Source organism: Acomys minous (genome assembly GCF_964271855.1).
Source record: "Acomys minous genome assembly, chromosome: 16".
Taxonomy (NCBI): domain Eukaryota; kingdom Metazoa; phylum Chordata; class Mammalia; order Rodentia; family Muridae; genus Acomys; species Acomys minous.
In genome coordinates, this window is record NC_140498.1 from 54,883,566 (window position 1) to 54,909,523 (window position 25,958).

The following is a 25,958-nucleotide window of genomic DNA, read 5'->3' on the forward strand; positions in this document are numbered from 1 at the left end:
CAATGGCAGTTGTTTGCCTAACGTATGCAAGGTCCTGGGTTCGAGTCCCTCTACCAAAGAAAGAAAGGAAGGAAGGAGAGAGAGAAGAGAAAAAACAGGGGCTGAGGGGGTGGGGAGGAAAAGCCCCTAACTTAAATGTTACAACTCACTCCTGTAATGTTTATTGCCTGGGCCCTCTGGCTAGAAGCAAGCTCCATGAGATCAGGCACACAGTAGGCACTCAGGCACACAGTAGGTACTCAGCAAGCATGCTGAGTGCATTCAGTGCCTAGGGGTGGTAAGTCTGTTGAGATGCTTAAGCAGATGCTGCACATATGCTTGCATGGCCACTCTGAGGGCCTCACCGAGAAGTGTCCCCCAGGGTGAGCATGGCCACCACACTGTCGAAATGTTATTAATATGAAATGTTTTAAGTCTCATTTCTTCTGCTGAGCACAGGCTTTTCTCATAGAAAAGGCCCACAGCTGAACATTTATTCTTTAACTCCCAGTCCATGGCTAAAACAAGAAGAGTTAGAAAATGGCAGGCTGCTAATGTAACTCAGAGCATCAACACTATAATGAGATGGTGGCTAAAATTTTATTTTTCATTTAAAAATAGATACGACTATTTTTTTTTAACTGTGAAAGTTACACATGACATAAACATGTTATTTTAGGGCAAAAGTAACCTGTAAATGAATTTCCACTTAAAATCTATTTTCCTTTATAATTTTTTGAATGAAAAAACAAGTTTGTCTATAGTCTTTCCTTTAATACTTCATTTGGTGCTATATTTAGCATATACAGTAATTAAACAAGGAGTCAATTTGTGGCATTCTATGAAACACACATAAAGAGGCCTGCAGAAATGGCTCAGTGGTTAAGAGCACAGGCTGCTCTTACAGAGGACCTGGGTTCAGTTCCCAGCACCCACATGGCAGCTCACAACTGTCTGTAACTCCAGTTCCAGGGGATCTGATGCCCTCTTCTGGCCTCTGCACACGGTACATACATATACTCAAGGACAAAACACTCACACACATTAGACAAAAGAAAGAAGAAAAGCACATTTAAAGGATAAGCCTTTGCTTTAAAACATAGGGGACCTAGGTATGGAGGAAAAGAAAACCCAGCTTTCAAATCTAGGAGTCTTTGAAGCAAGCACGATCTAAGTTAACGCATCAAATACTGAGCGAAAATCCATTTTTAACTCAATTTCACCTCGAAAGAGATTGGTACTATATTTCAATGTCTCAATATCAAGACAGACCTTAAAGTCGGGGATTAGGTGGCACTGCCACTAGAGAGGTTTACACATTGGCTCTGCAGGAACACAGCGAGGTGGGAGCCGATACACAATCTAAGATGAGAGTGATGCTGTTATTCAAAGCAGTGCTTGTCCACTGCAGTAGTAAAGCGGTGTCCCTGGGTACGCAGGGACACTTCATGGCGTGGCAGCAATTTCAGATTGTTCATCTGTCATAAAGACGATGATGACATATTTCCGGGCTGAGACCGTCTGAGCAGCCCTTAAACTTATAACTGACTTTAGAAGCAACATCACGTGACTGCTGAGAAAACAAAACAATAATCCCACCCTTTAATGATAAGGAATTAAAGAATTTGTATGTGAGATGAAAGTAGACTGTAGCGAATCTGAGCTTTTCTTACTGTCAACTGTAGTAGTGCCAGGACAAATTCGCATCACCAACACAGAAAATAGAGCTTAGTGGCTCGTCCATCTCCGCCCATCACCTGCAGCTGGCTTAGGGTGTTTCTTCCCTTCCCTTCCTCTCCCCTCAGATTTTGAGATGGGGCACCACTCTACAGCCCAAACTTGTCTGGAACTCATGTAGTCCAGGCTAGCCTCTGGCTTGCTCTAGCCGCCTGAGTTTGGGGACGACGGGCTTGAGCCCCCACCCTTCGCATCACACTATTTCTCAACTCGTTTGGAGCCTGCACAGCCTAGGATGGTCACTTGACAATACCCAGTAGTGTGCACATTCATAACAACTAAGAAACGCATAAAATCTTATTTTTATGATAGAAAGCATACTAAACTCTCCAAATTATAACATGAGAGAATTTTGCTGGAATAATTACAAAGAAAAAATATGGAGATTTCCAGAGTCAGATGAACTGACAAAACACACATATTAATGCTTTCTTTTTAAAAAGTCATTTGTAGGTACGCATGGATTACTGGCCGGCTTTATTCAGGTTAATGACAGTACCCTCACTACTCAATTATGTGGAAATCCCTCTAAAATGCATTATTCCTCCTTTCCTAGTGACTCACAAACCACAATTATCATAACAGATTTTTTTTAAGTGTATTCAGACTCAACCACAATGGCATGCAGTGCCTGTGGAGGCCAGGAGAGGGCGGCACATCCCCCAGAACTGGGGTTAGCACTGTTGTGGGCTGCCTTATGCTGGGAATTGAACTCTGCTCAGCTCTCCCGCCCCTGTCATTTAATTAACCAGTTCAGGCTGGTTCTACTCTGTCAACATCTGCTTTGGGCCTCAATACTCCTCCCTGATGTCCCTGACTCGCCCTTTGAAAGTTCCTCCTCTGCTGTGTGAGTAAACAAGTTACGTGGGTGGGCAGGAAAGATGGATCAGAGGGAGAGAAAAGTCCCAGCAGGCACGTGGTGGGCATTCTTAGAGTTTTCCCTGGGTGAGGTGAGGTTGCTATGCAAGTAACTGAAAAATGTTTCGCAGGGGCCAGCAGAGATGGCGCAGGGAGTAAAGGTGCTGGCTGCCAAAGCTGACAATCAACAGCGGAGAGAATCAACTCCTGCCAGCTGTCGTCCCCCTAACAAAACAATGATGCTGACAATGTAAAAAGTTTGTTTCAATAAATTAGGCCCTTCTATACTATGTGAGGATATTTCACTTCTCTAGGGTGGGGCCTTTTAAAAATTTTATTACTTTATTCATATTACATCTCAATGGTTATCCCCTCCCTTGTATCCTCCCATTCCTCCCTCCCTCCCATTTTCCCCTTATTCCCCTCCCCCGTGACTGTGACTGAGGGGGACCTCCTCCCCCTGTATATGCTCATAGGGTATCAAGTCTTTTCTTGGTAGCCTGCTATCCTTCCTCTGAGTGCCACCAGGTCTCCCCATCCAGGGGTCGTGGTCAAATATGAGGCACCAGAGTTCGTATGAAAGTCAGACCCCACTCTCCACTCAACTGTGGAGAATGTTCTGTCCATTGGCTAGATCTGGGGAGGGGTTTGAAGTTTACTGCCTATATTGTCCTTGGCTGGTGCCATAGTTTGAGCAGGATCCCTGGGCCCAAATCTGCCTATCACCCTCTGGATCCTTCTACTTTGCCATTCTCCCATGCTTCTCTCATCTAGAGTCCCAATAGAATGTCCTCCCCTCTGTCCCAGTTTCCTGGTAAGTGAAGGCTTTCGTGGGACATGCTCCTTGGGCTAGTATGCAGATATAAGTGAGTATATACCATTTGACTCTTTCTGCTTCTGGGTTAACTCACTCATTATGATCATTTCTAGTTCCTTTTTTTTTTTTAACTGTTCCCTAAGCGATGGGGCATGTTAACTATCTGCTTGGCATTCACACGGTATTGGGACTACAGGTTTCCCAGAGATGACCTAAAGCTTATACAGAAACACTGTGTGCTGTGTGAATGAAACGAGCAACCACAGATGTTGGTATCCATGGGAACACGGGGTCTGAGACCAAACCCAAGGGCTCGTACCAAGAACAACTGTATAAAAAAATGTTAAGTGTTTTCTTCTTTAGATGAAGGTATATGACTAGTTGCTAAGACAATTTTTAATTTTTAAACTTTTTTTTTTTTACTATTTGAGTATTTCATACCTTTATATAACGTTATTTGATGAAACCCAGCCTCACCCTCCCTCCAACTCCTCTCCTACCCCCCCCCCCATCACCACTTTTCCTTCCCAACTTCATATGCACTCTCAAAAAACCCACTTAGTGGGGGCTGGAGAGATGGCTCAGAGGTTAAGAGCACAGTCTGCTCTTCCGAAGGTCCTGAATTCCCAGCAACCACATGGTGGCTCACAACCACCTGTAATGAGATCTGGTGCCCTCTTGTGGTGGGCAGGCACACGTGTGGGCAAATATTGTATAAATAATAAATAAATATTAAAAAAAACCCACTTAGTGCTGCCTGTCTGTGAGCGGGTATAGGGCCATCTCCTGAAGGACAGGCAGACTCTTTAGACCCACATCCCTGAAGAAAACTGACTCTCTCTCTCTCCGACAGCAGCCATCAAGTGCCATGAGCTCCTCAGACCAGGGTGACAGTTCCTGAGCCCTCCCCAATCCATGCTGGGCCTGCGGGGTCCGCTTGACCTTACATGGGTCATATGTGCCGAGCCACAGCTGCTGTGAGATCACACGTGCCAACAGCCACCGCCTCTGGTTATCAACCACCTCTCTGCTCCTTCATCCCGGATGCTCCCTGAACCTTAGAGTGTGTCAGAGACGTCTCATTTGGAGCTGAGCACACCATCGTCTCGTACTCTGACCCTCGATCCATTATGGGTCCCTGTGTTACTTGCCGTCTACTGCAAAAAGAAGCTTCTCGGACAAGGGTTGAGGGATGCACTAATTATGGGCGTAAAGAATTCCATCTCTTGCCGGGCGGTGATGGTGCACACCTTTAATCCCAGCACTCGGGAGGCAGAGGCAGGTGGATCGCTGTGAGTTCGAGGTCAGCCTGGTCTACAATGTACAGGACAGCCAGGCCTCCCAGAGAAACTCTGTCTTAAAAAACCAAAAAAAAAAAAAAAAAAAATTCCATCCCTTAAGGAGGAAAACGGTCTCTCTCTGAGGGCTGCACTTCACACGGACTGAATGCTGTTTTCTCAGCCTGAACTCGTACTGGGTCCTTAGCGCTCTTTACCTGGCGTAGACAGGCAGCCTCCTGGCTGACACACCTCTGGTAAGGAAGGTGTGACATCTGGAACAAGCCTACGTTGGCTCAGTGGCTCGGCTCTGGCTACGTAGCATCATGGGGCCGGATAAATTTAGCAATGAGAATTTCCCCCCTGACTTGTTTCCATGACAATGTCTGGGACGTTTTTTTAGCTCTGATGAATTAAGTAAGGGCTGTAGTAAAAGGGACATTGTAGAATGGAATTTTCCCACTTACGGATGACAGACTGTAACTATCTGACCCTGAAGGATTAAAAAAAAAAAACAACTTGAAAAACTAATAAATGTGTTTAGAATATTTGAGCAGAGAGAAAATAACTTGGGCCAGGTCCATTTCCCCCCTTGGGAACAGCGGCCTGAAACTCTGGGGTGTGGTGGGATCCGGCCCACGGGACACTTTGGAGCTGCCTCTCACTGGTTTCAGGATGTGTGCACACACCGACCTCAGGGCCGCTCCCTGCGCAAAGGCTCTCACCTGGCTTGTGCCAGCACACCGATGACCTCCGCGTACAGATCTGCCACAATGTGCATATTGCCCGTGTTGGGACCCAGGTACCTGAGTGGAGAGGAAGCAGACAAGTTAGGGAGCTGGTACCCAGAAAAGACCAAACCCTCAGCGTGGTCAACACCGTGAGCAGGGAAAACACCTCACCCTTCTTTGTATTTAAAGTGCTTGAAGGCCAAGTTGATAATATCGTGTATTAAGCTGTCCATTACAGGATGAAGGGGGATCTAGGGGAAAAAAAAAGACATTGAATTTGGAATTAAACAGCTTATTAATATAGATGCATATGACCTATCACAGTCACGATTCGCAGTGCCCAGTGTTAGGAAAATCAGACTCTTGAAGCTTGATTAGTTTTACAAAGTGTTAACAATAAGTGATTGTAAACGAATTACTCACCTGTTTCAAAACTTCTATTAGCACTAAAGAGAAGATGAAGTCAATGGCGAGGTCCCGTCTCTCCATTAAGTAGTCTCGCTGCTGCTCGTCACTGCAAAGTTCAGAGCGGCACAGTCAAGGTACTTTTAGGGTGAAACACTTCCTCGGAAGATTGCTCTCAGCCCCGCCCCGGACCGTTCTGCTCTGACAAGATCACGTATTACCCACGCCAGAAGACAGCTTCTGCTGTCTTTACTATGGTTCCACGGGCAAATCCTGCCAGAATATTTGACTCCAAAAATTCCAACGTCCAGCCATCTGTGGGACCGTCACCTCATTCTGTGGATGTTTCTAAAGGCCCCTCATAGCCCAGGGAGTTCGATGGTTCATAAACTGCAATCCACACAGGGGACAGCGCTTCCACTGGGGAGGCGTGTACTCTAAGGGTCTTGGGACATAGCGTAGCAATGTAATTAACGGAAAGGCTTCACAAAAGGATCCTAAGTCAGGAGAAGCTGCTAGTATCGTAGGCGGGAATGGAGATAATTTTGCACCACTTTTCTACTCTTTCTTTCTTTCTTTCTTTTTTTTCCGAGACAGGGTCTCTCTGTGTAGCCTTGGCTGTCCTGGACTCGCTTTGTAGACCAGGCTGGCCTCGAACTCACAGCGATCCACTTGCTTCTGCCTCCCAAGTGCTGGGATTAAAGGCGTGCGCCGCCACCTCCTGGCTTTGGCTCTTTCTTGCTGGCCCTTTGCCACTTGAGATTTAATGCGGAGAGGTGGGGGGTGGGGCAGGGGGTGGGGTGGAGGAAGGAATCAAAGCCGGAGGAAAGATGAATATGGAAGCAGGGTATGGGAGAGGGGGAGCCATTTGCACTCTTTCAAAAGTCAAGGAGCAGGAAAAGGAATCTCAAGGCAGAAATGCGCTTTCACTGCCCCAGTTTTCCGGGTACAGACTTCAAGCCTCAGTGGTGGCTGCTGCAGTGACTGTGGTGCAGAAAGGTCCTGACTTAAAATGACGCCTCTTCTGCTTTTTTCATCCATGAAAGGGAAACGCTAATCACACAGGCTGAGTGTCCCTTCCTGGAAGTGCTGGGGACCAGAGTGTCCATGTCTTCTGATTTGGTATTGATATACATAAAATCTTGGGGATAAGACCCACACCTAACAGGAAATCCCCTTACGTCTTGTAAATACCTTCTAGGCAGCCTGACAGTGATTGGAATGTGTTGGGCATACCCCCAGGGCGTCTGTGTCTGCTGAGTAAAATCAGCTGAGGAGTGCTTTACTTTTGATTTCCTGTCAGCATCAAAAAAACAAAAAAAAAAACAAAAAAAACTTTTTTTTTAAAAGCATTTCAGTTTTTGAACTTTTCCAGTTAGAGATGGTCACCTTTACTTACATGAAGGTTTGAGGTGGTCAGGCATATAAGTATTTAGTGTAATATCCTAAACACATAAATGGGTCATACTACTGAGGATGACAAGATAGCCTCTAAATAAGCCAAAGGAATTTTAAGTATGGCACGTGTTTGTCTCTGGCCATGAGGAGTAAGAGGAAAACAAGGTGGCATTCCCCCCTCCCCATGCCTCCCAGACAGGGTTTCTCTGTGTGTAGCCCTGGCTGTCCTGTTCTGGCTCTGTAGACCAGGCTGGCCTTGAACTCACAGAGATCCACCTGCCTCTGCCTCCCAGAGTGCTAGGATTAAAGGCGTGGGCTGCTGCCGCCACGAGGCAACAAGGTAGGATGTAAGATACACGCGCACACGCACAAACTTCTGGAAGTGCCTGTTACTGTGTGACATCACATCCAGGGAGGTTGGTGAGGTTAAGGGCAGAAGCTTTGGTTTTGCTTTTCCAAAGGAACTCATTTCTGATCATTTATGAGCAGCCAGCCAGGGAGCGGACCTTGTACAAAGCTGTGTTTCAAAGGAGAGCCCATGTAAGGGTCCTTTAAAGGGGCCAGAGAGGGCAAGTGAACTGGCTCCACACCACCTGCTTGACAACCCACTCGGAGCTGACACCCCAAAGCTGTCCTCTAACCTCTACATAAGGGCCCGTGTACCCCACCCCCACCCAGTGACGGCGACGACAATGATGATGAAGATGATGATAAAGACAAAACAAAACAACAAAAAAGACTGTAGAATTGTTTCTAAAAGTGCCCAGACAACCCCGGGAAAGGGGTAATTCCTGGCTGGGAAGAAATAAAAACTAAAACCAAACATGTTTAAAGCTCTGATTTTATTTAATAACGTAAATTATACCTTCAGATAAAAGCTATATACTTTTCTAATAATGAGTTCAATTGTATTATCTAGCTGAGGTCCAAATGACAGGAGCCAGAGGCTTCTGACAAATACTTTTGGCAGTGAAAATGTTGCTATTGCACTAATCTTAGAAGCTGTGACCCAGTGTCAATTCCTCCCACACAACTATTTTCGGTTGCTCAGGCCTCACCCTAAAGTTGCCATTTTAGTATTTTAGTCACAGCCTAGCTACGTCACACGTCTTTGAGACGCCTGATCTCTTAGCCTTTTCCCAGGCACAGACAGTCTTCTACCCTTTCCCCAAGACAGGTCCCTATACATAACTCTGGAAACCACTCTATAGACCAGGCTGGCCTTGAACTCACAGCCATCCGCCTGCCTCTGCCTCCCGAGTACTGGGCTTAAAGGCGTGCGCCGCAACCCTGGCTAGAGACTCTTCCTTTGAAAGTTGAAGTGTAGCTAAAACACTACCGAGGTAAATTTTACTGTGCTAATTCTGTGGACATTTGACCTCAAAACTGACCCTGGTTTCCTACAAATGATCAGTAGTGACTAGAAACCAAAACTAAACCCCAAACAAACAAACAAAGAAACACAGCAGCAACAACAAAAAAACCCAATGACTGACAACAACAAAAAAACCCAACAACAAACCTTGCATTTTTCAATTCGAGAAAACCAGCTCACACAGTATCTAATAACTGAATTCTGAGAGGACAGAGGGAAAAAAGCAAATTCACTTAGCCCAACTTTTATGAATGGCTGCTAGGTCCCTGTGGAGAGTCATCCCCGGGGGAGTTGCTCTCCCACTCAAGCCCATATGTCTGATGGGAGGAAGTGATTCAGTGGAACTTAGCGCAAACCATTTTCAGATATGCAGTGGAAATCCCGCCATCAAAATGTAATGAATGTATCAAGAAGTTATTCCTGAAGGAAAACTGCTAAAGGGGCTGGAGAGACAGCTCAACAGTTAAGAGCACCAGCTGCTCTGTAGAGGACCTGAGTTCCTAGCCACCCACACGGCAGCTCACAACCATCTGTAGCTCCATCCTCAGGGGGTTCTGATGCCCTCTTCTGGCCTCCACAGGTACTGCATGCATGTGGTACACATACGTGCATGCATGCAAACACATATACGTAAAATAAAAATCAAAACACTAAACAACGAAAAGATTAAAGAAAGACTGCTAATGGGGATAGGCTTTCTTGTTGGAGTCAGGAAACGCTGTGCAATTAGAGAGTGGTGACACTTGCAGGGTGCTGGGAATCGACTGAGAACACTGCACACACACTTTAAAGCAGTCACTGTTAAAGGATGCAGATGGTATTGTTGGGCATTTCCTGGGAGCTCACGTAATCCCAGGATGTGGGAAGCTGGAAAAGGAGGTTTGCCACCTGCACCAGGCCCAGAGAGTGAGGCTCTGGCTTTACTTGTTTTTTAAAAAATTCCTTCAACTAAAACTTAGCCTGAAAATTCACCCATTGCTACTTATTAAAGTGATAAATAAATATGACCGAATCTTGCAGAAACTCAAGTGTTTTATAAAGCTAAGCTAGACACTCTGATAAAATGTATTCGATAAAATTACAGATCTTAAGTTTCAAAAAAAAAAATTTAAGCGTAGTATCCAGATTATCAAGAAAAACAAAGGCTAAACCACTTGAAAAGAGTGGTGTGGTATCTGACTTTTGGTAATGAATCTCAAGTTATTATGCTTAAAGGCATTTAAAAAAATATAAGACCAGAGCCACTTTTAAGATAGCGCCCTATTTTTTTTTAAAGATTCGTTTAACTTTTAATTATGTGTGCACACGTGTGCCTGTGTGTGTGTGTGTGTGTGTGTGTGTGTGTGTGTGTGTGTGCATGTGAGCTTGCACGCATGTGAGTGCAGGTGCCCCAGCAGATGAAGAGCTGGGATCCAGGTGGCTGTGAGCTGCCTGATGTGGCTCTGGGAACCCAGCTCAGGACCTCCGCAAGAACAGAACATGGTTTCACAGCTCTGCCCGTACCCAACCCGGCAGCTCACTTTGTTCATCAGTGGTAGTAAGCCTTTTTCACATTCATAACTCTTTTCTTTCTTTGACTAGGTATGATACCTTAATTTCTTTCTTTCTTTTTATGGATTTTTCCGAGACAGGGTCTCTTTGTGTGGCCTTGGCTGTCCTAGACTCATTTGTAGCCCAGGCTGGCCTCGAACTCCCAGAGATGCACCTGCTTCTGCATCCACAAGTGCTGGGATCACAGGCGTGTGCCACCACCGCCCTGTTAGTGCCCTAATTTCAAGCTGATGGAATTCCATGTTTGCCTACAAGTTGGGGTCACGCAGTAACTTGAGCCCAGTAAGAACGCTATTGGCTGCTGGACGGCTCCTGCGGCAGCAAATTCTACTTATGAAACCCACAGGGAAGGGACCGCAGAGGACACAGTCGGTTCTCAGCTGGCAAGGAAGTCACAGACAGGAAGTTGACCTCCACACCTCCGCCCTCCTGCTGAGCCGCCAGGCTGCCTGCCTGCAGCCCAGTGCCCTTCCACCATGCTTTGCTAAGCACTCCAGGTTGTGTGTATAACAGCCTAAAATGTCTCAGAGTTACTGGGCCTTCCGTGGCCTGATCTTGAGTATAGACTTGGAGGGGAGACTGTAGAAGAAAGAAGCAAGCTGTTTGATGACCCAGGGCCGTTACAGCCTGTCCCAACAAACATATAAACAGGGCTCTGTGCGGTCCCAACCGGTGACAGCTGGCAGTGACAGGACGCTCTAAACGCCCTTACCTGCTACAGACCATAAGGCTCCACACATTTGCTGGGGCTCTTCCTTGGAAGTCAGAGAGCCTGGGGGGCCACACGAATCTCATTTTGGTAGCTACTGAAAGAAGAGGAAGGAGAGGCAAGAGCCCTGACGCCAGGAGGAAGTACCTTTTCGCCTTATTGCTCGGTCTCGGTCTGTATTCGTGTGATTCGTCCTCAATGCCATTCTGCCTCTTGTACCAGTCAAACAGCGTCCGCAGGATGGAGGGCAGGCAGTACTCAGAGAGCGAGCTCATGGAGCTGATGACCTTCGGGGAAAGAGAGGCGCAGGCCCTCAGAAGGATGGTTGGCGAGGCTAGTTTCTGAGACGCTGGCTGTTGCACTAATAAGCGACCACAAACAGTCCCCGCCACCGAGTTTCCTTCGGCTGCCCAGGCGTTTCTCTCATGAGTGAGACATTCTGGGCAGCCCAGGTCTCTTAGCATGGCAGACATTTCTCACATAATAGTAATCCCTGGCTCAATACAGTTCAGTACCCGGACTGCCTTTCACTGTAGCAACCAGACGTTCATGGAATCTGAGTTCTTCATGAAACCACTGCCATTATTATTTCATCATGCCATTGACCATAATAACACTGTATTACTTGGGTCTTCAAAAGCTCTTATAATGTAAAATAAACATGACTCAATCCTATTAATTGTTCAAGTGAAAGAAGTAAACCAATTTCCAGAACAAACAATCTTCATGACAACAGTGATTATTGTTTTCTCCCAAAAAGCAATACTTGACTATACGTCTAATTAGGTTCCAGGTACCAACGAGTAGGAGTAATTTAATTTTATTGCTTTAAATAAAAACCTATATTTAATATACATATATATAAAAACCTATATTTAATATACATATATACAATATATACATACATACTATATATATATAGTGTGTGTGTGCATGTGTGTGTGTAGTGTGAAACCCTCAATAACTTACTTCTGCAGCTAAGCAAGCTAAGTCTAACTTCCTTTTAAAGTGAAGTGGTCAGTCTGGAGAGACGGCTCAGAGGTTAAGAGCACTGACTACTCTCTCAGAGATCCTGAGTTCAATTCCCAGCAACCACATGGTGGCTCACAACCATCTATAATGTGATCTGACACCCTCTTCTGGTGAGTAGGTGTACAAGCAAGCAGAGCACTGTATACATAATAAATACATCTTATAAATAAAAACGTAGGTAAGTAAATAAAGTGAAATGGTTTTGTAAGCAGAGTTTATCACTGTCCCTTGTAAAATCTTTAAAGTGAGCAAATGTGGCTTTTCCCTCAGATTATCTTCTTCAATATTTTAATCTCTTTCTTTCATAACAACAGTTGTAAGCACACACACACACATACGTACACACACAGTTGTACAATATCTTTAGTCATTGGTTAATAGAAATTAAAAAAATAAATAAGATATTATATTTATACCATTCTGTGAATCTTTTTATCAGCCTTTCCAAACTGAAACCAATGCATTCATTTTAAAAAACAAAAGGGCTCTTTATCCTCCTTGGTTATGTCCACAGACCCAACACAGTTTCCTGCCATAACTGTCCATATAATGTGTTTGAGAGAAAGAGAGTCATGCTGTGTTATGGGAGAGATCTTGTTTTTGATAAAGTTATCCCAACATAAAAAAAAAGAATATTTTGGGTCAGGAGATGGGTCAGTGGTTAGAGCACCGGCTGCTCCTGCAGAGGACCAGGGTGTCACTCCCAGCACCCACATGGCAGCTCACAACCATCTGTAACTCCATTTCCAGGGGACCCGACACTCTCTTCTGCCCTTCATGGGCAGTGCACACAAGTGGTGCGCGCACACACACACACATATGCATGGAAACACTAATATACAACCTTCTAAAAGTCAGGACAATTTAGCCAGGTACCATGGTGCAACCTTTAACCCAAGCACTTGGGAGGCAGAGACAAAGGAAGGCAGATCTCTGAGCTCAAGGCCAGCCTGGATGACAAAGTGAGTCCAGGACAGTCAAGGCTACACAGAGAAAGCTTAATCAGAGAGAGAGAGAGAGAGAGAGAGAGAGAGAGAGAGAGAGAGAGAGAGAGAGAGAGAGAGAGAAATGGAATATATGTAAAAAAAAAAAAAGATAAATTAAAGGCAATCATGTATAGGATCCTAAAGTCTCTGTTGTTGCTGCACCTATAAAGGAGACAGCCTTACACCTGATTCCCAAACATCTCTGGGCAGAGCCTACTCTACTCACTTAGGTATAACCTTTGATGATTAGGGTTTTTTGTTGTTGTTGTTTGTTTGGGGTTTTTTTTTTTGTACTTTTAAAAAACTATTATTATTGTTTTGTTAACGTGTTGCACATGCAATGGTCATTTGAGACGATAGAACTTCAACTGAGGAACTGTCTCGACTACACTGGCCTGTGATATAGTACGTGGGGCACTTTTTTGATTAGTGTTTGGTGTGGGAGGCTCCACTCCACTGTGGGCGGAGTCACGGCTGGGCTGGTGGGTCCTCGGTTGTGTAAGAAAGCAGGCTGAACAAGCCACAAGGAGCAAGCTATGCGCATCGCTCCCCTCCCCGACGACCACCACCACCGTCATGGCCTCTACATCAGCTCCTGCCTCCAGGTTCCTGCCTCGGTTTCCCTCAGTAACTAATGAGCTATGATCCAGGAGTGTAAGCTAAATCAGCCTTTCCTCTCCAAATTGCTTTAATCATGGTCTTTATCACAGCAACAAAGAGAAGTGCACAAACCGCCTATAAGCATTATGGGAAAATTCTCTGCTTAAAAAAAAAAAAAATCACCACAAAGCTTGTTTTGGTGTGAGAGCATCTATAGGCACTTCCCACAGCATAGGCGCTGACAGCACCTCAGAAGGAAGGACAGGCCAGCAGGGGGACGGATGTGTCTTTTCTGTGTCTCCATCACTGTCCTTTAGGACTGAGCTTCCAAGGAGGAAGGGTGGGATCTGCAGAGGCCTGGCCTGGCCTCACAGCCCAGGAAGGGAGGAAAGACTTGCAGGCTGTTTGCTTACTCCTCCTTCAACGGGAAGTGGAGCCAGCGGCTACATGAATTCCAGCCCTGTGGCGCTGCTGACAGGAGGCAGGCTGGCATAAAGACGTCCTTGTCGCCTTAAACCCCAAGCTCTTTCCCATGGGCGGCAGGTGGGAAGGAGGGCGAGTCACTTCAGAGGGTGTTTTCTTCCGGGGGGGGGGGGCAGGGAGGAGTATGTAAGAGTACAAATGTACTTTGCAAATGTTCTAAGATTTACTTTGGGTTTTCATGTGTCAATAGAGCAAGAGAGACAGTCTATTACGCCTCAGTGGGGAGGGTGGCCTTTCTGAGACACTTTATTATCCTTGCCAAGTACAGAGAGGGACACTTCACGCATACATGTATGAATAACTTATTTCATGAGGTCACTCCGTATTTTATAGTAGTAAGACAGATTTGTCACGAGTGGGTGCACTTAACAGGCGATTTGAAGTCACTCCAAAGATGGCTCAGTTTTGTAAATGCGTTCAAGTGCCAAGCAACACTGGGGGTCAGGGTACTCACTGTGTAAATTCTGAAAGATACTGACATTATAAAATGATTGTATATGCAGCTTCCTTTTACTCAATCTGCACTACTGTTAAATTATAGTCTTTTTAAATGGTAACATCCTTTTTTAATGTTTTTTATTTTTGGTTTTTCGAGTTAGGGTTTTTCTGTGTAGCCTTGGCTGTCCTGAACTCGCTTTGTAAGCCAGGCTGGCCTCAAACTCACAGCAATTTGCCTGCCTCTGCTTGCCGAGTGCTGGGATTAAAGGTGTGTGCCACTACGCCCAGCTCATCCTTAAACACTTAATGTAGTACTTTGTTCTGGAAGACGTTTCTGTTGTTGTTTTAACATCTTGGTTTGTTTTGTGGCATATACCACTCTGCTAGAGAATCATTTCAGAAATGCTAAATAAGACTAATAATGTATAATCCAACATTGGTTATTTTTTATTCCTAATTGTTCATTAATTTCCACTAAGACATTTTTTAAAAGACTTAGTCATTTTTCTTATTTTTATGTGTTTGCCTCCACATACGTATGTCCGCAGTATGCGCACAGTGCCCACAAAGGCCAGAAGAGGGCGTAAGAACTACCTGAAATGGAGTTAAAGACAGTTGTGAGCCACCATGAGGGTGCTGGGAACTGAACTCAGGTCTTCCGTGAGTGCAGCCAGTGCACATAACCACGGAGCCATCTCTGCAGCCCACTTACATGTTTTAAATAGATGTTCACTGCACTGTAGCACTACATTGAGGGAAACACCACAGGATCGTGCTTCCGTCTTAAGAAAATCATAGGTGCCTGGGATGCTGTCTCAAGCCTAGTGTATGAATATATTTTACCGTGAGTCTCCTGTTACTAGGTGGTATTTTTTTTCACATATTAATAACCTAAGCTACCCTAACAGTACACAAGATGGCTGACACCTATAAGGAAACCAATGAAGTCACTTAGACTGTCTGAGTACTTTGCCTGGAAATTGTAGCAATTACACGAGAGGTGGATATGAGTAACGCTGCAGGGCAGAAACGTGCAACTGAGTGTCCTCAGAGGCAGCAGGAGATGATGAGTGGGCCCTCACTTGGCATGTCTGCATCATGTCCCGGGAGCACTGAGAAGCCCAGAAGGACTTGGCTTCACATGGTAGCTCTATGGGTAGCACTGTTTCTCTGAAGCACTGAGTCGTAAACCTGGCCCGGGAATGCTTAACCTCACACAGAGCTTTAACGAGGACAAGATGAGACGCTGTAAAATGCAGGGCACATAATAAACCCTGCAGAACGCAGGTCTCCTTCTTCCATTCCTAAATCTTGAAATGGAAGTTCGGACATAAAACACCTCTGATTTCTGCACAACAAAAGAAACCATGGAGAGTGTGAACAACTGTTAACCACCCTGCAGACAAGGGGGTTAACAAAATTCAATACCCCAAACTCAAAACTGAAACGCAGTTGACAGTTCACGTGAGAAGAAAGACAAATGGCCTGGAAACGTTTGCGGAAGCTCGCCTCCTGGCACTTCACTTGGTGCCACCAACGCTCTGCCATGGGGGGAGGTGACAGTGAATTCCCAAGTTCCCTGAAGAGCTATAGGCAGCTAACGGGTGCTGGAGACGAGTCTTCTTCCTGGGTGGTGTAGTTGTCCTTGCTGGAGTAAATGACACACCCCAATCAAGTTCATTCGTGAAACTCAAAGCAAATGCAGTGGGGCACAGACGGACAGACAGACAGGCAGACAGACAGACACAGTCAGACATGATGCCAGGAGGAGGAGGACTTACTGGGAATGGGATGGGGAAGAGAGGATAACAGAGGCTAGAGTCAAACTAGATTACATATATGCATGAAACTGTGAAATAATTCTAAGAAGTGTTCAGTGCCCTTAGGTCTGAGGAAACTGCTCAGAGAGGCCACTGCACTCCTGCCAGGCTGGCGGCCATCAAAACAATTAAGGAGGTGAGGATGTGGGGGAGGGGAACTCTTACAGATGATAGGAATGTGCGTCCCTATGGAGATCAGTGTGGGGGTGTCTCACAAACTAAGAGCAGCCTGCTGTGGAAGGGAAGTAATCCCCCCCCCCCGCCCCGAGGCAGAGGGAGGAACAATTTTCTTCAGTAGTATAGCCTCTGGTAAGGTGTTCATGGGACTGCAAATAACACCACACTTCTGTAAATAAATGACAAATAAATAAATCCCTAATGAAAATCTTGTCGGGCGTGGTAGTGCACGCTTTTAATCCCAGCACTGGGGAGGCAGAGGCAGGCGGATCTCTGTGAGTTCGAGGTCAGCCTGGTCTACAAAGTGAGTCCAGGACAACCAAGGCTATGCAGAGAGACCTTGTCTTGAAAAACCAAAAAACCAAAACAAACAAACAAACAAAAAAAGAAAATCTTGAGTCTCTTTCTCCTCCTCCTCCTCCTCCTCCTCTTGTTCCTCCATTTTCTCTCTTTCCCTCCCTTTCTGACACGCGCGCGCACACACACACACTCACACACACACACACAGAGGGGGTGGGAAGACAGACAGACAGGCAGACATGAAGGTTAGATGGGGGATTAGGATGAGTGGGAGGGGTATAAGAAAGAGTAATGGTGGGTAAATGTAACCAAAATACATTACATACATGTATGAAAAGGTTGTTGTAAAGCTAATTATTATGTAACATTAATTAAGAAGTCGTTTGTAACAGATCGGAATAGAATCGCCATATGACCCAGCTGTACCTGTTTCGGGCACAGATGGACAAGGCTTTCTACCCTACCTCAGAGGTCCACGTTCATGTCTCTTGACTCAACAGTAAGGAAACGTTAGCGGCTTAGATGTCCATCAGTGGATGAACAAGTAACGGAAACGAGCAACATACAGACAATGGAATTTTATTCAGCCACGAAGAAAAATAAAGCCACGAAACTTGCAGGAAAATGGATGGAACTGGAAGGTGTTATGTTGACCGAGGCAACACAAACTTCAAAAGGCCAATGCTGCATGCTCTCTCCCATATGTGGACCCAACTTCAGACTTTTATATATGTGCAGTCATGTGGAAGTGAGTGTGGGCAGAAGCTGAGAAACTAGAAAGGAATCTATGGGATGGGGTGGGGGTGGGGGGGCAAGGGAGGGGATGAGGAAGGTAACAGAAAACGTTGGGTATGAAAGGGGAAGGGGAGCACTGTGGTAGGACAGGGTAAGTGGTAAAGGGGGTGGGGGTGGGGGCAAAGTAGAAAAAAAATCAACCAGAAGTCTGCATGCGTGGAAATGCCTGTTGCAGCCAGGTACAGTGGTGCCCAAGTTTAATCCCAGCACTCAGGGAGGCAGAGGCAGGTGGATCCCTGTGAGTTCGAGGCCAGCCTGGTCTACAAAGTGAGTCCAGGACAGTGAAGGCTACACAGAGAAACCCTGTGCTGAAAAAAGCCCCCAAAAACCTAAAACCAAGCTGAACAAAGAAAAAAGCCTGTTGCTTTATATGCTAATTAAATGGCTGATGAGATTATTGGCTGAGTGACCAAAGCTGAGGATAGAATTTTATTCAGCAGAGCTGGACGAATGCATCTTACAGGCCACTGCCATAGAAACAGCCTTAACTACCTAGCCAAGCGCTGATTCTTGGGGCTCTTTGAGAACTCATGGGGCTTAGCTTATATTCCCACACTTCGGATTCCAGCTTTTAAGCACAATGCCAAACATCTGTCAGCTCCCCGAGGCTTGATACAGAGGAGGCCAAGGGATGCGTACATCATAGACTTCTTTGGGGGGGTAGCGAACACCTCATCTCCAAGTCAGCTTTGGCCTATGACCCACTCTTAAGCCAACAGGAAGTGACATGGAAGATTGTAGAGGGAACCATCCTGGATCCAGAATCTGTCACCTAGCTAAAGCCTGTTACCACAGCGTCCATCTCACCCACAGGTCTCAGTAACGTCCACGACAGCTAATGTAACAATGGTCACAACAACCCCTGGCTAGACACTCAGTCAGCGTACGTGGGTCTGTGAGCGCCGCGCAGGCCTCACCTGAGGCTGCGTTCCTCTTCTCTCCCATGCCACAGCTCTGTCCTTTCTTCCAGGACTCCCAGTCTCTCATGCATGGGAGACGTTTCCCCTCTCTGCCTCACTGTCAGCTCTCTCCTTGACATCTGATGTCTAGTCTGGTCACACACCTCGTGCTTCTTATCTGATGTATCGGCAGGAACAAACCCCAGAACTAAATGGTAGTCTTTTCTGGAGTCTCATCGGCCAGTGTCTCCAGAGTGAAGAACACCTGCCTACTATTTGTCAAGGCTTTCTCTGAACGGCCGTTCTCTCCAGGGTGAGGCGGCGCTGCCCTGTCCCAGGTAGGCTCTACTTCCTCTCATCTCTTGTGTTCGTCTGTATGCAATGGCCAAAGCTCAGTTAAGACAATTTACCTCTGATGCTGGGGGTCCGTTCTGATGTCTGGACTCTTGTCTGATACTCTGGCCATAGCTCCTTTGGGGAGCAATGGGAGATAAAGAGGAAATGACTTCCATCCCCCAACGCAGGCTGTTCCAAGGCACTAAGTTTGGGAGGGGGTGGGCACAGCTACTGAAATAGCAGGGGGATATAATATAAACCAAATTCCACTAAAGCGCTCAACCTGAACATTTATTTATTTTATTTAGTTTTTATTTAGTTTTTCGACACAAGGTCTCTCTGTGTAGCCTTGGCTGTCCCGGACTCACTTTGTAGACCAGGCTGGCCTCGAAATCACAGCGATCCACCTGCCTCTGCCTCCCAAGTGCTGGGATTAAAGGCATGCGCCACCACTGCCTGGCAACCTGAACATTTTAAAGGGCTGGACTTGATACCTCAGATGGAAAAAATTGTACAAATCTGAATCACTAACGCATGAAAATATTCACTTATTTGTTTCTTTGTTTATGTTTTTTTTCCAGACAGTGTTTCTCTGTGTAGCCTTGGCTGTCCCGGACTAGCTTTGTAGACCAGGCTGGCCTCGAACTCACAGCCATCCACCTGCCTCTGCCTCCCAAGTGCTGGGATTACAAGCATGTGCCACCACGCCTGACTGCATAAAAGTATTTGAAAAAAATTTTTTTTGCCTAAAATTCCCTTGAGGCTGCTTATAGAAAGTGAATATGTCACAACACAAATTTCATGCTTGGACATAGGTCCCATCCCTCTGTGTGTGTGGTGTGTGAAAATCAGAGATCCAAGGCCACTCTGGTGTTTTGTGGCAGGGTCGTGCAGCCTGCACTTTCAGTCTTGTTTGCCCATTATTAGACAGCACATAGGCAAGAGCCTGAAAGCTGAGGTGAGAGAATGCACCGTGTGCACAGCTGGACGGTGCATGCGAGAGTAGTAAGTGCTTACTCAGCAGCACGGACCCCCCTTCTGCAAGGGGAACACTGGGGCCTTGCCCACTGCGAAGGGGGAATTTCTGAACAGTGGCATTCATTTCTCTTTAAGTGCATCTGCTCCCCACCCACCCAGGTCTACCCTTGTCACGCCAGCTGCTGTTTGATTGGAGAATCAAGAAACCAAATGCCTCTTAAAAAGGATGTCTGTGAGGGCCGGAGAGGCGGCTCAGCAGCTAAGAGCATTTGCTGCCTTCCAGGGCACCTGAGTTTGGTTCAGGACACACACACTCTGCGGCTTGTGACCACATGCAACTGCAGTTCTATGCCCTCTTCCGGAGCCCCTGGGTTCCTGCACACTCATGGCACCCATAGATACACTTAGGCACATATATAATATGCCTACACATAAAATGAGTGCTAAAAAGAAAGCCACATCTTTAAAAGCAAACAGAAAAAGGGCATGTCTGTTAAATGTGATAACAGAAGAACAGTGCTTGGAGGTAACATTATCTACTCCACAGCTCACGGCACGTTCTCCACATGTCACAGAAAAGACCCCATCATGGGCGCCATGATGCAGCTCTATCTAGAAGCTACTCTTCAAGGGTTGCCAGTCATGAGGAGCATCAGAGGCTTAGGCGTGAAATCGAGGCCCTTAGAACCGCTTAGCATGGATTTATCGACCATGCCAACTGTATTCAACAGCTGCACAGAGTGGCGCACACCTGGGATCCCAGCACTGCGGAGAAAGAGGTGGGAGCTCAGAGGGAGAATTAGAGGTGAGCCAGGCTACATGGGAAGGCCGGGTCTCAAGGATCTATGTTCAGCACTCCAACAAACTGTCCCACAGCCGAGGGTCTCCTCACATCCAACTTCCTCAGAGTGCTTGGCTCTAATCTGCCCTTTGCTTTTTTTCTGTAGCCGCCATATCACTTTGCCTGTACCCTGGACAGTTGCATCTTCTGAGGCTTCTCCCGGTTTCTGGCACTCTTTTCTTTGGTGGATTTTTCCTTGCGAGGGTTTCCTACAGCATTCTAGTCAGTTTCCAGCACTCCTCTTCCTCCTCCTCCTCCTTTTTCCAAGACAGGGATTCTCTGTGCAGCCTTGACTGTCCTGGACTCACTTTGTAGACCAGGCTGGCCTCGAACTCACAGAGATCCTCCTGCCTTTGCCTCCCGAGTGCTGGGATTACAGCATGTGCCATTGCCCCGGCTGCTTCCAGCACTTCTAATCCAACCCCCTTTATGTTTTCCTATGATAGTCTCCTTCACTCACTTGCTCTCCCTCTCAGACCTGCTTGTTGAGTGACCATATAAACCAACAGTCTTGTTATTTCTCTAGACAGATTCTCCTATTCCATATCTCAAGCTAACTTATAGCTGTTCCCACTGTCCACTCCACAGGCACGGTCTCCTCTGCTCGATAATCCTAATCTACAGGCACAGCCCAGGCCCTCTGCTGTGGCTCCTGTGACCAGTGCAACGGAGCATCCTCCCAACTCTCCCCTGGCCTGTCTTCCACTCTCCTCTTCTCTCTTTCAACACTTTTGTCCATGGCCTTATACCTCGGCCCAGCTCGTTCATCTGGATGACTCACCATCACATCATCCGCTGCTCTCATCTCTAAACTAAGCATGAAGCTCAGGCCTACCTCTGGGGCTGAGAGTCCTTGAGGAGGGAACCTCTGTGATTTGTGCACACCTGCACAGTGTCCTAGGTACGTGTCTGTTGCTGTGATAAAACCCTGACCAAAAGCAGTCTGGGGAGGAAAGAGTTTATTTTGGCTTCTGACTTACAATCCATCACTAAGGACAGCCAAGGCAGGGACTCAAGGCACAAACTTAGCTGCAAGACCTGATGCAGAGACCATGGAGGAGCCCCGAGGCTTACTTGGAAACCTGCACCAGTTAGCAGCAAAGGACGAAGGACACAGACACGCCCACCTGCCGATCTGATGGAGGCAGCTCCTCAGCTGAGGGTGTCTGCTCAGGAGTATGTCAGCTGACAGCCAAGGTTAGCTAGCACACACAGCTAGCGGATTCCAGACACTCTGTTGAACTAAGTGGGCATTACATCGAAAGCTGGTTTGCACTGGGTTACCCTGTTTCTACTTTTTTCACTAATATGACTATTCTTAAATACTATTATAGTAACTGTCCTTTGTATGAGTCTCCTCACCTCTGCTTTATTTAATGTCATATCATCATCAGTTCTAAGCCCCCCTGCCCCATACCTCTATTCCTCAAGGGTCCCTCATGAACATAGCCTTCTGGTGTCAACACACAACTGTCATTTAGGCTGTTTTGATATGGGCAAGTGTATGATGAAGTGCCAGCCCACTGGCACTGGGGCCTTCCAAAGCTCGGCCCCTCCCACCTGTGCAGGCTGGCTTCTTCTCACTTGTGCAGGCTGCCTCTTCCCACCTGTGCAGGCTGCCTCTTCCCACCTGTGCAGGCTGGCCTCTTCCCACCTGTGCAGGCTGCCTCTTCCCACCTGTGCAGGCTGGCCTCTTCCCACCTGTGCAGGCTGCCTCTTCCCACCTGTGCAGGCTGCCTCTTCCCACCTAGGCAGGCTGCCTCTTCCCACCTGGGCAGGCTGGCCTCTTCCCACCTGTGCAGGCTGGCCTCTTCCCACCTGTGCAGGCTGGCCTCTTCCTACCTGGGCAGGCTGGCTTCTTCCCACCTGTGCAGGCTGGCCTCTTCCCACCTGTGCAGGCTGGCCTCTTCCCACCTGTGCAGGCTGGCCTCTTCCCACCTGGGCAGGCTGCCTCTTCCCACCTGTGCAGGCTGGCCTCTTCCTACCTGGGCAGGCTGGCTTCTTCTCACTTGTGCAGGCTGGCCTCTTCCCACCTGTGCAGGCTGGCCTCTTCCCACCTGTGCAGGCTGGCCTCTTCCCACCTGGGCAGGCTGCCTCTTCCCACCTGTGCAGGCTGGCCTCTTCCCACCTGTGCAGGCTGGCCTCTTCCCACCTGTGCAGGCTGCCTCTTCCCACCTGTGCAGGCTGGCCTCTTCCCACCTGTGCAGGCTGCCTCTTCCCACCTGTGCAGGCTGCCTCTTCCCACCTGTGCAGGCTGCCTCTTCCCACCTGGGCAGGCTGGCCTCTTCCCACCTGTGCAGGCTGGCCTCTTCCCACCTGTGCAGGCTGGCCTCTTCCTACCTGGGCAGGCTGGCTTCTTCCCACCTGTGCAGGCTGGCCTCTTCCCACCTGTGCAGGCTGCCTCTTCCCACCTGTGCAGGCTGGCCTCTTCCCACCTGTGCAGGCTGGCCTCTTCCCACCTGGGCAGGCTGCCTCTTCCCACCTGTGCAGGCTGGCCTCTTCCCACCTGTGCAGGCTGGCCTCTTCCCACCTGTGCAGGCTGGCCTCTTCCCACCTGTGCAGGCTGGCTTCTTCCTACCTGTGCAGGCTGCCTCTTCCCACCTGTGCAGGCTGCCTCTTCCCACCTGTGCAGGCTGGCCTCTTCCCACCTGTGCAGGCTGGCCTCTTCCCACCTGGGCAGGCTGCCTCTTCCCACCTGTGCAGGCTGGCTTCTTCTCACTTGTGCAGGCTGGCCTCTTCCCACCTGGGCAGGCTGGCCTCTTCCCACCTGTGCAGGCTGGCCTCTTCCCACCTGTGCAGGCTGGCCTCTTCCCACCTGGGCAGGCTGCCTCTTCCCACCTGTGCAGGCTGGCTTCTTCTCACTTGTGCAGGCTGGCCTCTTCCCACCTGGGCAGGCTGGCCTCTTCCCACCTGTGCAGGCTGGCCTCTTCCTACCTATGCAGGCTGGCTTCTTCCCACCTGTGCAGGCTGGCCTCTTCCCACCTGTGCAGGCTGGCCTCTTCCCACCTGTGCAGGCTGGCTTCTTCCCACCTGTGCAGGCTGGCCTCTTCCTACCTGTGCAGGCTGGCCTCTTCCCACCTGGGCAGGCTGCCTCTTCCCACCTGGGCAGGCTGCCTCTTCCCACCTGTGCAGGCTGGCCTCTTCCCACCTGGGCAGGCTGGCCTCTTCCCACCTGTGCAGGCTGGCCTCTTCCCACCTGGGCAGGCTGGCCTCTTCCCACCTGGGCAGGCTGCCTCTTCCCACCTGGGCAGGCTGGCTTCTTCTCACTTGTGCAGGCTGGCCTCTTCCCACCTGTGCAGGCTGGCTTCTTCTCACTTGTGCAGGCTGGCCTCTTCCCACCTGGGCAGGCTGGCCTCTTCCCACCTGTGCAGGCTGGCCTCTTCCCACCTGTGCAGGCTGGCCTCTTCCCACCTGGGCAGGCTGGCCTCTTCCCACCTGGGCAGGCTGCCTCTTCCCACCTGGGCAGGCTGGCTTCTTCTCACTTGTGCAGGCTGGCCTCTTCCCACCTGGGCAGGCTGGCCTCTTCCCACCTGGGCAGGCTGCCTCTTCCCACCTGTGCAGGCTGGCCTCTTCCCACCTGGGCAGGCTGGCCTCTTCCCACCTGTGCAGGTTGGCCTCTTCCCACCTGTGCAGGCTGGCTTCTTCTCACTTGTGCAGGCTGGCCTCTTCCCACCTGGGCAGGCTGGCCTCTTCCCACCTGTGCAGGCTGGCCTCTTCCTACCTGTGCAGGCTGGCCTCTTCCCACCTGGGCAGGCCGGCCTCTTCCCACCTGGGCAGACCGGCCTCTTCCCACCTGGGCAGGCCGGCCTCTTCCCACCTGTGTAGGCTGGCCTCTTCCTACCTGTGCAGGCTGGCCTCTTCCCACCTGGGCAGGCTGGCCTCTTCCCACCTGTGCAGGCTGGCCTCTTCCTACCTGTGCAGGCTGGCCTCTTCCCACCTGGGCAGGCCGGCCTCTTCCCACCTGGGCAGGCTGGCCTCTTCCCACCTGTGCAGGCTGGCCTCTTCCCACCTGGGCAGGCCGGCCTCTTCCCACCTGGGCAGACCGGCCTCTTCCCACCTGGGCAGGCCGGCCTCTTCCCACCTGTGTAGGCTAACATCTTTCCTAATACACGCAGACTGTAGGAAACTTGGAACATTCCCTTTTCTAGAACTTATGTGATTATAAGTCCAGGAACCTTCCTACACTGTTTAGGTATTTTTGCTTGCTTGCTTGCTTGCTTTGGTTTTTCATGACAGGGTTTCTCTGTGTAGCCCTGGCTGTCCTGGAACCAGGCTGGTCTCAAACTCATAGAGCTCCACCTGCCTCTGCCTCCAAATGGCTGGGATTAAAGGCGTGCGCCACCACTGCCTGGCCCTTTTAGGCATCGTAAAACCATTTCAGCCGTAGACTACTGATGGCAGTGCTAAAGAATCCTTGTGTCCAGATATGAAGAAACTGACCAGAAAAGGCCCAGTTGACACTTCTCTTCTAAGTGAAAGAGCACAGTGTTGCTTTGGTGTTCAGCTAGATTGGGGCAACACTCTGTGTCCTATGGCTCTGTCGTTAGCTCACACTTAAAGCACCTTTATAGACAGTGATGGTGCAGAATGGGTCTTCTCAGGCTTTTGTCAAACGTGTGTGGGGAGAGAAGGCTGTAAGAGCCACTTTGTGTTCAGACAATCTGCGGCTGACATGGGTATCCAGTATGAACTAGCTGAAACATGGCTGACAATGGATGTGATGGGGGGTGGCTCTGAGTTAGTACAAAATGGCTGACGTTGGATGTGATGGCGGGGGGTGGCTCTGAGTTAGTACAAAATGGCTGACGTTGGATGTCCGTGGACCCAACTAACAGTGATGTAATCTACGCTAGAACTACTTTTGGCAGAGTGCCACTTTTGTGTGGGTCCTGTACGAACGTGGCACTGAGGGCATAGTTGTAGCCTTAGGCAGCCTGCCTGTGTGTGTTTTCTTCTGTAGCCCGGTGTGCCTAATCCCATGCAAAGCCACTTGCCCCAGCATGTGCCCAGGAGCTCCATAGCCTTCTTCTGGAATAAAAAGATACCTCTTACTAGGGTACAATGCTTCGAAACTCTCCCTGACCTCCCAGCCTTTCATTAACCCTCTCAGAAGACGGACCGAGCGCATGGGCCTCTAGGGGTTCTTGTTGGGTTATAGCTCTGGGCTGCCAGGTGATGTTCACAACACAGGTCCACGGGTTAAAAATAATCTGGTGACCTGAGATTTAAGCCTCGGTCCATCTAGGTCCAAACGGTAGTGTGTTTCTATAGTACTGAATGGAGAAATAAACTGTACTTAAGCCGGATGATTTGGGGCAACTCCTTACTGAAGTGTTACAAGCTCAGTGATTTAGGATAAGGTGCTCACTGTGGCATTAATTTAAAAGAATTTAGACAATAAAGAAGGAGATACATTTAGCTAGAAGAAAAAAAATG

The 25,958-nt window shown here is 48.4% G+C and overlaps 1 protein-coding gene across 3 annotated transcripts in view; it reads right to left on the reverse strand.

Annotated features, from left to right (window-relative positions):
* Positions 1-25,958, reverse strand: part of FRY (FRY microtubule binding protein) — a 360,844-nt gene that overhangs the window by 150,374 nt on the left and 184,512 nt on the right. For all 3 annotated transcript variants that reach the window (XM_084763560.1, XM_084763561.1, XM_084763562.1), the window contains 4 exons: positions 10,985-11,124; positions 5,823-5,913; positions 5,571-5,650; positions 5,394-5,474 (listed from right to left, as the gene is read on the reverse strand). In XM_084763560.1, the coding sequence (XP_084619686.1) occupies positions 5,394-5,474; positions 5,571-5,650; positions 5,823-5,913; positions 10,985-11,124 (392 nt within the window). The remainder of the gene's footprint in view (positions 1-5,393; positions 5,475-5,570; positions 5,651-5,822; positions 5,914-10,984; positions 11,125-25,958) is intronic.